At 44.2% G+C, this 12,499-nt stretch overlaps 1 protein-coding gene across 2 annotated transcripts in view; it reads right to left on the bottom strand.

Moving 5' to 3' along the window:
- LOC140203756 (synaptosomal-associated protein 25-like) overlaps positions 1-12,499 on the bottom strand; it is an 80,490-nt gene that overhangs the window by 26,956 nt on the left and 41,035 nt on the right. For both annotated transcript variants that reach the window (XM_072269805.1, XM_072269804.1), the window contains exons 3-4: positions 8,273-8,314; positions 2,601-2,649 (exon numbers count right to left, since the gene is read on the bottom strand). In XM_072269805.1, the coding sequence (XP_072125906.1) occupies positions 2,601-2,649; positions 8,273-8,314 (91 nt within the window). The remainder of the gene's footprint in view (positions 1-2,600; positions 2,650-8,272; positions 8,315-12,499) is intronic.

Below are 12,499 nucleotides of genomic sequence, written 5' to 3'. Positions count from 1 at the left end.
ACTCATAGGAAGAAGCACGGTCGATGTTTCAGGCTGCGACCTGAAAAATCAACTGTGCTTCTTCCTATAGATGCTGCCTGGCCTGCTGTGTTCTACCAGCATTTTGTGTGTGTTGCTTGAACTTCCAGCATCTGCAGATTTCCTTGTTTGCATACAAAACTCAGCCTTTTCCTTAAAGAAGTCCATAGTTATTCTTACTAATTCATTCATCAATAATAATCTCTGCTCAAAGTTACTATGACACAGGAGAAATTTTTTTAGAAGATGATTAATTTGAGCACACATTCTCAAAAAAGTTCACCATCCCTGCTCTAGACTAGAGTTTAAATTCCAATAAGCACCCTTGGGATTGGCAGATTTTTCCAAATCGCTGGGTGCTACTCCTATCAGTCACCAGGCATATGATGATTCACTTCTGATGAGGCATCTTTGACCTGAAATGTTAACTCGTCTTCTCTATCCACAGGTGCTGCCTGACCTGCTGAACATGTCCACCACATTCTATTCATATTTTTGGTCTCTATCAAAGTGAATGAAGACCTAATGAAGATGTAAGTAAGATTAAAAGAGTACAGAGAAAATTTACAAGAATGTTGCTGGAACTGGAGGACCTGAGTTATAAGGAAAGACTGAACAGGTTAGGACCTTGCCCCCTCGAACATAGAAGATTGAGGGAAGATTTGATACAGGTATACAAAATTATGAGGGGTACAGATAGGCTAAATGCAAGCAAGCCGTTTCTACTGAGGTTAGGTGGGACTGCAACTACAGGTCATCGGTTAAAGGTGAAAGGTGAAAAGCTCCAGGGGAACATGAGGGGAAACTTCTTCACTCAGAGGGTGGTGAGATTGTGGAACATGCCGCCAGCACAAGTGGTAGAGGGTGGAAGGATTAGCTGGGGATCCCATTTTGACACTCTGTAGCTCGTGTGAAGAAGGTTGGATATGCACAGAGCTTACTGGACCAGGATTTCAAGGAATGAATAATTCTGAGACATGGGTTCAAATCCCACAGTGGCAACTTAAACTGAACTAATACTGGAATTAAAAACAAGACAACATTCATAAAAGGTGGCCATAAAACTATGGAATTAAAACAAAGGCCTCTGCTTAACTTTAGGGGATTAGGTTTATTGCCTTCACCAGTCTGCAATGCAACATAAAGCTGACATCAGCAAAAGTGATCATGAATCAGTCAGATTTTCACGAGCACCAGCCAGACCTCACTTGGAGTTTTGGGCCCCTTATCTATGAAAGGATATGCTGGCATTGCAGAGAGTCCAGACAAGGTTCATGAGAATGATCCTGGGAACGCAAGGGTTAATGTGTACAAAGTGTTTGATGGCTCTGGACCTGTACTCGCTGGAGTTTAGAAGAATGAGGGGGCATCTCATTGAAACCTATCAAATATTGAAAGGCCCTGATAGAGTGGATGTGGAGAGGATGCTTCCTATATTGGAGGAATCTAGGACCAGGGGACACAGCCTCAGAATAGAGGGATATCCATTTAGAACAGAGATAAAAGAAAGTTTCTTTAGCAAGTAGTAGGAGATTCTGTGCCATTCATTGCCACAGATGACTGTGCAGTCCAAGTCATTGGGTATAAGGGTATATGGCAGAGGTTGATAGGTTCTTGATTGGTCAGTGTGGCAAAGGTTATGGGCAGAAGGCAGGAGAATGGGTTGAAAGTGAATAATGGAGTGGCAGAACACACTTGATGGGCCGAATTATCTAATTCTGCTCCTATGTCTTATGGTCTAGAATCCATTTTGCTTACTTATGTCCTTTGGGCAAAGCCCTTACTGTATCTAGCCTGTTGGTCATCCTGTTATAGGAAAGACATTATTAAACTAGAAAGTGTGCAGAAAAGATTTACCAGGATCTTGAGGGCCTGAGTTATGGGGAGAGGTTGGGCAGACTAGAACTTTATTCTAAGGAACGTAGGAGGTTGAGAAGTGACTTTCATGTTTTTGCTTTGTTTCGTGGCTATCTGGAGAAGACAATTCTCAGAGTTGTATACAGATACATACTTTAATAATAAATGAACCGTTGAGAGGTATATGTATATGATCATGAGAGGCATGGACAGGGTGAAAGCACACAGCCTTTTTCCCCAGGGAGGGGGTGCTATCAACAAGAGGGCATTGACAAAATCAGAGGGGAGAGATTTAAAAAGGACACCAGGGGCAGCTTCTTCTTGTAAAGGATATTTGAAATGAACTGCCAGAACTAATAACTGAGGCAGGCATGCTTGCAACATTTTAAAGCCAAGGACAGGTAAATAATGGCTAGGAGGGGTTTAGAGGACCAGGACCAAATGCAGGGAGATGGGACTAGCTTGCTGGGCAAGACAACCATCATGGGCAAGTTGGGCCAAGTGGCTTGTCCCTGTACTGTATGTCTCCGCAACTCTGGTCCACATCACCTTTGGTCTTTTGAAGTGGGTCGCGATTCCCTCATTTCAGATCACTACACACACCCACTTACAGTTACCCACTTAACGGCTCCGCGGTTTCACTCTAGGCTCTGAGAGAAGAAGCATTCCCGATGTGGTTGCACCAACTCCTCTCCAACCCCGAGTGCTCCCGAAAATTCACTCACCTCCTTGCTCGTCCAGCATGACCAAGGTCCTGATCCCCGCATCTTTGCTCTGTTCGAGGTGAGAAGGAAAAAAGAATTATGGTGACTGGGAACCAAACAGGTACATTGCCAGATCTCAACTGCAAATTCATAATCCAACCCTTTCTATATCCATGTTCAGAAAACTCCTGAGAAATATACAAGTGGCTCATGCAAGGATAATACGCAGTGGCCACTAGCCACACAAATAATGCCCCCATGTTTCAAGAATGAAGTTCAATTAAGTTTACTTCACAAACATTCAATCTGTATTTTCATCACAGAGCTTATATTAACAAGTTTGTTCGTTATGTGCTGGGTCGTATGACGTGGGTGAACGTGGTCCCAGGACTATGAATGTTCTGTTCTACAGAAGTGGTTTGCCATTGCCTTCACCTGGGCAGCATCTTTTTACAAGACGGGTGAGCCCAGCCATTACCATGATTGTCTGCCTGGTGTCAGTGGTCACATAACCAGGACTTGTGATCTGCACCGGCTGCCATACGAACATCCACCATCTGCTCCCATGGCTTCACATGACCCTGATCGGGGACTAAGCAGATCAGATGCTACACCTTGCCCAAGGGTGACCTAAAGGCTAGCGAAGGGAAGGAGTGCCTTACACCTCATTTGGTAGAGATACATCTCCACCCTGCCACCCAAATTACCAGCTTAGTCTCCACAATAGGCCGGCTCTCTCCGTTTTGTCTTGTTTGAGACACATGTGCATATCATCACTTGGTGACTCTCCAATTCAAAGCTATCAAGATGTTGACAGAGGTGGACTTATTTTCCCTGACATGTGGCTTAGGCTCTGCACAGAGAAGTAATCACTTACCTAACTTTGTGCCCCAGCCTTAGTGCAAGGAGTTTAAGCGTATTAACAACAAGGCAGGTTTTTTATCGTTGCAGACCCAACTACAATCACCTAAGTTGGCAGGGTTAGACAGCCTGCAATCTGTACCAGTGGAGGGCATACTCATTTTCAAAAATGGTTGCATCTACAGTATACACACAGAGAGCCCCTACTCTGCTCTGCCCTCTGTCTGTACAATCTGCAAGTCTGTACAAGTGAAGTCGAGTTAATTGTTGTGTGCACACGTTGGGTGAGGTACAGCTACAATGAAACCTTTATTGCTGCAGCAACACAGGTACGTAGGTACAGACAACACAAAACATAAATTATTCATAAATTATATAAAACAGCATTTCCTTAAGGTTGTTTTAGCTGGGGGTGGTAGTGGAGATAAGTTCCCACCACGAATTAAATGTTCCCAATGGTGTGCATCTCAAATAGCCTCTGACAACCAAGTCCAGCTCCTGGCCTTCACGTGTGGCTTCGCTACTACGCCCAGTGGAACCGTTTCTACCAACAGGAAAAGGAGCAAAGGCAGGTTACCAGCACCTTAAAACCAGTCACTTCAGGCACATGGGGCTTGTCAGCTGTGGCTGGCAGTTTGATTTTTGACGCACCTAGCAAACACCTTTGCACTAAGCGACTCCAGCCATTTTTTTTTTCTTTGGTCATAACCCACGTGTCTAACACAATTGGCTGCCAGCTCCAGCTTGGCCCTCCCCCTCACTTGTTTGTACTGGCGATCTCCTCTTTTCCCCTGGCCACACTCAGTTCCGAAACATATCCAACTTTTGCATCCATAAATGCTGCCTGACCCACTGAGTTCCTCCAGCGTCGTGCCTCCTGCGGTTAGAATCTGTAACCAGCCGTGTGAGTGGCTGGCGGAAGCGGAAACTCGCTACACTTATCTAGGTGAGCATTTGGATTATGAAGGCATTAAAGCATCCAGACCAAGTGCTAAGAAATGATGGAGTCAGAGGCCAAGGCTTTGGGTATATTTAAGGCAGAGGTTGATAGATTCTTACTTAGTCAGGGTGTGAAGGGATACGGGGAGATAGGGTCAGAGGGAAATGGATCAGCCATGATGAAATGGCAAAGCAGATCGATGAGCCAAACGGCATAATTCTGCTCCTATATCTCATGGTCTGTCTTGAGCTCAACACATTGATACAATCATTAAGAAGGCATGGCAGTACCTGTACTTCAGTGGGAGTTTGAGGAGATTGGTCATGTCAGCAAAGACTCTTGCAAGCTTTATGGTATATGCTATGGATTATGGTATAGAGCTTCCTGACTGGTGTGGAGGCTCCAACTCACAGGGTGACAAGGGGCTGCAGACGGCTGTAGCCTCAGCCGGTCTCATCACAGGCACAACCCTCCCCACCGTAGAGAACATCCTCAAGAGGTGGAGTCTCCAGAACGCGGCATCACTAACAACCCCGAGCCCCTCCCATTACTACCGTCGGGGAGGAGGCACAGGAGCCTGAAGGGACACACTCAACTCGCACAACTCTGGAATGTGGTAACGCATGCGAGGCTCCGTCATCATCTTGGCTCTGTTCGGCAGTGACAGGGCTCCAAGGCAACGCACGAGCACTGTAGTCTCACTCCAATGATCGGAACGGAGCTACATTCTCTGTAACACTACAAGATGCAGCCACTAATATCACTGACATTTTTAAATGACTGCTTCTCAGCAGGACTCAATCCCACATTTGCTTGTAACCACGCAGGGTGCCAATAGCAAGGCTGAGATTGTTAAGGAAATTAATTCAGCACAAAGGAAGTTATAAATTCAATGTTCCTTCTCCTCAATTCCTAACCCCTCCTGGCAAGTGGCTGTCAAATGCACTGTTATTGCTTCAATTAAACGTTTTGTTTTCATTGAATTAAGGAACTACGGGGCAAGCATATACCTTGTTGCTGTGCAAAGCCATTTCTCACTGTAGTATTAGGCTTGGTGGATTTTGTATTGATCCCTTTTTGGGTGCATAATCGTGACATGCTTTGCAAATTGCTGACGAAATTCAGCTCAGAGAACCATGGATCCGGGCAAGACAGAATCAGAAAAGTACATTTCGAGACATTTTGCAGGGAAAGGTGATATTTGCGTCAGCCAGAAATGTCGACTGTTTATTCATTTCCATAGACGCTGCCTGACCTGCTGAGTTCCTCCAGCACTTTTTGTGTGTTGCTCTGGATTTCCAGCATCTGCAGAATCTCCTGTGTTTATATTTTTGGCTGTAGTTAACTCCAATAAGGAGCGCATACCCCACAACTGTTAGTACTTTCCTGCCGAGAGTGCAGAATTCCTGCCTTTCATCCCCCTCCCCACATCCTGCACTGCTACCGCAACCTTGTAAAAGCTTTTACAGATATGTGAAAAGAAAAAGATTGGTTAAGACAAATGTAGGTCCCCTACAGACAGAAACAGGTGAATTGATTATGGGGAGCAAGGACATGGCAGACCAATTGAATAATTACTTTGGTTCTGTCTTCACTAAGGAGGACATAAATAATCTTCCGGAAATAGTAGGGGACAGAGGGTCCAGTGAGATGGAGGAATTGAGCGAAATACATGTTAGTAGGGAAGTGGTGTTAGGTAAATTGAAAGGATTAAAGGCAGATAAATCCCCAGGGCCAGATGGTCTGCATCCCAGAGTGCTTAAGGAAGTAGCCCAAGAAATAGCGGATGCATTAGTGATAATTTTTCAAAACTCTTTAGATTCCGGACTAGTTCCTGAGGATTGGAGGGTGGCTAATGTAACCCCACTTTTTAAAAAAGGAGGGAGAGAGAAACCAGGGAATTATAGACCGGTTAGCCTAACATTGGTGGTGGGGAAACTGCTAGAGTCAGTTATCAAGGATGTGATAACAGCACATTTGGAAAGCGGTGAAATCATCGGAAAAAGTCAGCATGGATTTGTGAAAGGAAAATCATGTCTGACGAATCTCATAGAATTTTTTGAGGATGTAACTAGTAGAGTGGATAGGGGAGAACCAGTGGATGTGGTATATTTGGATTTTCAAAATTCTTTTGACAAGGTCCCACACAGGAGATTAGTGTGCAAACTTAAAGCACACGGTATTGGGGATAAGGTATTGATGTGGATAGAGAATTGGTTGGCAGACAGGAAGCAAAGAGTGGGAATAAACGGGACCTTTTCAGAATGGCAGGCAGTGACTAGTGGGGTACTGCAAGGCTCAGTGCTGGGACCCCAGTTGTTTACAATATATATTAATGACTTGGATGAGGGAATTAAATGCAGCATCTCCAAGTTTGCGGATGACACGAAGCTGGGCGGCAGTGTTAGCTGTGAGGAGGATGCTAAGAGGATGCAGGGTGACTTGGATAGGTTAGGTGAGTGGGCAAATTCATGGCAGATGAAATTTAATGTGGGTAAATGTGAAGTTATCCACTTTGGTGGCAAAAACAGGAAAACAGATTATTATCTGAATGGTGGCCGATTAGGAAAAGGGGAGGTGCAACAAGACCTGGGTGTCATTATACACCAGTCATTGAAAGTGGGCATGCAGGTACAACAGGCGGTGAAAAAGGCGAATGGTATGCTGGCATTTATAGCGAGAGGATTCGAGTACAGGAGCAGGGAGGTACTACTGCAGTTGTACTAAGCCTTGATGAGACCACACCTCGAGTATTGTGTGCAGTTTTGGTCCCCTAATCTGAGGAAAGACATCCTTGCCATAGAGGAGTACAAAGAAGGTTCACCAGATTGATTCCTGGGATGGCAGGACTTTCATATGATGAAAGACTGGATGAACTAGGCTTATACTCGTTGGAATTTGGAAGATTGAGGGGGGATCTGATTGAAACGTATAAAATCCTAAAGTGATTGGACAGGCTAGATGCAGGAAGATTGTTCCCGATGTTGGGGAAGTCAAGAACGAGGGGTCACAGTTTGAGGATAAAGGGGAAGCCTTTTAGGACCGAGATTAGGAAAAACTTCTTCACACAGAGAGTGGTGAATCTGTGGAATTCTCTGCCACAGGAAACAGTTGGGGCCAGTTCATTGGCTATATTTAAGAGGGAGTTAGATATGGCCCTTGTGGCTAAAGGGATCAGGGGGTATGGAGGGAAGGCTGGTGCAGGGTTCTGAGTTGGATGATCAGCCATGATCATACTGAATGGCGGTGCAGGCTCGAAGGGCCGAATGGCCTACTCCTGCACCTATTTTCCATGTTTCTATGTTTCTTGTATCTCTCAATACACATCCCAAACTTTGCAATTCCCTTCCTAAATCTCTCCATGGGACAGAGGGGGACGTGGTCACCTGAAGTTTGACAATTCAACATTCATATCACGGGGTTGGAGACTTGCCCAGCGGAATACAAGGCGCTGTTCCTCTAATTCAAGTTAAGCCTCGGCCCTGTGGAAGACAGACATGTTGCTATGGAAATGGGAAGTGGAGTTAAAATGGCCACAGTTGTTGTTGTCCCATGTGAATGATGTGCAAGAAGATGAATTTGCCCCAGTACTTGAAGAACCCAGAAACAGTGAGTTTGGGACGCAAGGACCCAGCTAACCTCCCCAGCCACCACCCCAGCCCATCTATCCAGTGAGTGTGCGTCATACGGACCCAACCATTCTCCCCAAACCCCCACCCCTTATCTCTCTGTAATTTACTGCAATGTTACAACAAGACCAAACATCAGTTTGAAAAGTACCACCTCATCTGCCTGGAATACAGGAATGCGTTTATTCCAAACCGGAGCCAAACCATCCCAGAACATTTGATTAAAAGTTGATGAACAAAGGATGCTTATGAAGAAACTATACCTCCTCCACCAGCTGAAGCATACGGCGAGTGCTTTCCAGGGACTGTGGGCAGAAGAGAGAGAGAGAGGCAGGGTTAGATCACTGAGAACAAACCAATACTTCATTTTACCACAGCTTCTAACTTACGCAGAAGCACACGTGACTGATCACCTGACCGACTGATCACCGAGATCAGAACCAGAATTATTATCACCAGCATGTGATGTGAAATTTGTTAAATTAGTAGCAGTTCAATGCAATACATAATCTAGCAGAAAAAAATAATAAAAAATAATAGGTAAGCAAGTAAATCAATTACAGTATACATATATTGAATAGATTAAAAACACATGCAAAAAGCAAAAATACTGTATATTAAAAAAAAAGTGAGGTAGTGTTCACGGGATCAATGTCTATTTAGGAATCAGATGGCAGAGGGGAAGAAGCTGTTCCTGAGTCACTGAGTGTGTGCCTTCAGGCTTCTGTATCTCCTGCCTGATGGTAACAGTGAGAAAAGGGCATGCCCTGGGTGCTGGAGGTCCTTAATAATGGACGCTGCCTTTCTGAGACACCACTCCCTGAAGATGTCCTAGGTACTTTGATCAGAGGGAGAACCACAGTAGATCACGGAGGACAAACCAAAAATGTGCTTTACAGCCACTGCTTTCACCAGCAGGACACAAGACTGGTCACTTGAACCTCACAGACACTGCTGCTTTAATCAGAACACAAGAATGATCACTTGAAATTTTCCCATTTTCCTGAAAATAATGTGATATGAAATGAAAGCTCTATGTAAAACATGGTCTCAATCAATGTCATACAATGAGAGAGAGAGAGAGTGCAAGAGAGAAAACAAGAAGAAAACGGGCCCTTCAGCCTATTAAGTAATTGCTGATCATCAAACGCCCACTAATCCAGGGGTTCCCAAATTTCTTTGATGCCTTGGACCAGCACCATTAAGCAAGGGTTCTGTGGAGCCCAGGTTGGCAACCTCTGCACTCATGCTACCCCAGCCCATTCTATCCTCCCCACATGCCCATCAGCCAGGGTTGGTATCAAACCTGGGTCAGTGGAACAGAGAGGCTGTGCAGGTAAAACACCGGAACCTCAGCATAAATGATGAAAATAGAATGGCTGTGTGTCCCACACATATAGCTCAGTAACAAATCAACCTACACTCAGTAGCCACTTTACGAGATACACCTGGATACATGCTCATTAATGCAAATATCTAATCAGCCTATCATGTGGCAGCAAGTCAATGCATAAAAGCATGCAGACATGGTCAAGAGGTTCAGTTGTTAAAAACAAGAGAAAATCTGCAGATGCTGGAAATCCGAGCAACACACACAAAATACTGGAGGAACATTCGCTGTTGAAACCAAACATCAGAATGGGGAAGAAATGTGATCGAAGCGACTTTGACTATGGAATGGTGCCAGATGGGGTGGTTTGAGTATTTCAAAAACTGCTGACCTCCTGGGGTTTTCACACACAACAGTTTCTAGTTTACAGAGAATCGTGCAAAAAAAAAACATCCAGTGACGGCAGTTGTGGGTGAAAGTGCCTGGTTAATGAGAGAGGTCAGATGAGAATGGCCAGACTGGTTCAAGCTGACAGGAAGGTAATAGTCATGACACTGAGCATGGGTCTGTGGCTCAGAAGGAAAGAGGGAGCAGAGAGGAGTGGTAGTGACAGGGGACTCGATCGTCAGAGGAACAGACAGAAGATTCTGTGGACGTGAACAGGACACCCGGATGGTGTTGGCTCCCAAGTGCCAAGGACAGGGATATTTTGTATCACGTCCACAACATTTTGGAGGGGAAGGGAGAGCAGCCAGATGTCTTGGTACTAATGACAGAGGAAGGAAAAGCAAAGAGGTCCCGGAGAGAATTTAGAGAGCTAGGCAGAAAACTGAGAAACAGGACCTCCAGGGTAATAATTTCAGACTGCTGCCTGTGCCACGTAATGGTGAGGATAGAAACAGGATAATTTGGCAGATAAATGCATGGCTGAATAGACCATGAACATATACTCAGTGGCCACTTTATTAGGTACAGGCCTGACCTACTGAGTTCCTCCACCATTTTGTGAGAGTTGCTTTGGCTTTCCAGCATCTGCAGACTTCCTTGATTTTACATTTTTCCTAATACCACTCAACAACATTTGAACTACTAGTTGTGCATGAAAGAGGAACTTTAGCATCAGAATAAACCCAGCACGGGCCATGAATAAAGATCTTTCTTTAAACGTTCTGGACAACTTGTATAATACATCTCTGTTCAGGGTGTAACAGACATTGACGAGGCCGTTTCTTTTAGAATGTTTAAACTCTGTCACCACCTGGTTTGGCATCACATATAAATCTGAACTAGAGTTTCAAGTAAGCTACCCAAGAATTTGGATCCATCAATACTATGCAAGAGTATAAGATTATCAGTTCAAAAGTTACTGCTAAGGTATCTGAGACTGCAATAACGACTGGGTGGGAATACATCATCCCTTGGTACCAATTGTCCCATCTGATCTCATTTGTTCCAGTTCAAGCAACTTCGGTTCCTTGGTCAACACAGTTTTGTTATGAACGTTAACAAGGCCCAAGAACAATTAATAGAAGTTGTTTACCTGTGAATTATGAAACTCTGTTCCTTCCCTATGGTCAGGTAAACCTTGTCACTGCATACTTGCAGATAACAAGAATCTATACATTTTAACATCAGATTTAAAGAATTCTCAAGCAGTTCATCATTGTAATCAAGTCACTTTGCACATTGTGCATATGCTCAGCGGCCACTTCATTACCTACCTCCTGTAGCTAATAAGGTGGCCACTGAGTGTGTGTTCATGGCCTTCTGCTGCTGTAACCCATCCACTTCCAGGTTCGATGTGTTGTGCATTCAGAGATGCTCTTCTGCACACCACTGTTGTAATGTGTGGCTATCTGAGTTACTGTCACCTTCCAGTCAGCTTGAACCAGTCTGGCCATTCTCCTCTGACCTCTCTCATTAACAAGGTGTTTTCGCCCACAAAACTGCCACTCACTGGATGTTTTCTTGTTTATCGCACAATGCTCTGTAAACTTTAGACACTGTTGTGACTGAAAAAAATCTCAGGAGATCAGCAGTTCCTGAGATACTCAAATCACCCCATATGGCATCAAAAATCATTCCATGGTCAAAGTCACTTAGATTGCATTTCTTCCCAATTCTGCGAATACATGGCTCCTTCGTAGAGATAGTTAGGTGCACCAAGTTCTTGGTGTTCATATCATGAATGATTTCATCTGGTCTCTTAATATCACCTCCCTGAACAAGGAGGCACAGCTTTCCCTCATTTTCCCAAGGAGATTGAAGCAAGCAAGGCTCCCCCACTCCCATTATAACTAAATTTTACAGCAGCACTGTTGAGAGCATCCGGAGAAGTTGCATCTCCATTTGGTATGGAAGCAGTCGAGCATGGGACTGAAGTCCCTACAAAGGGCTGTAAGATAGACTGAGAGGATCATAGGGGTCTCCCTACAACCTATTGGGGACATTTATCAGGAGCGCTGTGTACGCAGGGCCCTTAGTATTATCAAGGATCCCACCCATCCAAACAGTATCCTCTTTGACTTTCTACCATCAGGCAGGAGACCCCGATGCACAAAGACAAGAACGGTCAGAATGGGAAACAGTTTCTTCCCTCAGGCCACTGAGCTTCTGAATTCCCTGTCATATGGTGTTCAAAGTGTCACCGGATAATCTGTTCTGTACCTGACAAAATTTATGCACTTTGTTTATTTATGTGTAACTCATTTGTAGATTTTATCCTCACTTTCCCAAGTTATTGTGTGTTATGTGTACTGCTGTGCGTTACATAACCCTGGTCCAGACAAACATCTGTCTCATTTAACCATATACATGTACATAGTTAAATGACAATAAACTTGACTTGACATTTCTTCCCCATTCTGATGTTTGGTTTGAACAACTGAAACTCTTGTCCACTGTCTGAATGCTTTTTATGCATTGAGTTGCTGCCGTATGATTGGCTGACTGGTATTTGCATCAACGAGCACATGTACAGTTGTACCTAATAAAGTGGCCACTGAGTGTGCATTCAGAGATCTACATTAAATGTAATCTTACATGCATATTTATTTTCAGAGTGCATGCTTTGATTTGTGTATTAATTACATAATTTTAACTGCATAATTATATATTCATAGAATAATTATACACTTGTTCAATTTTATTTCATATACAA

This window comes from Mobula birostris, chromosome 10 (assembly GCF_030028105.1).
Source record: "Mobula birostris isolate sMobBir1 chromosome 10, sMobBir1.hap1, whole genome shotgun sequence".
Lineage (NCBI taxonomy): Eukaryota > Metazoa > Chordata > Chondrichthyes > Myliobatiformes > Myliobatidae > Mobula > Mobula birostris.
The sequence above is the reverse complement of the archived record's forward strand: the minus strand, read 5'-3'. Positions and strand labels throughout refer to the sequence as shown.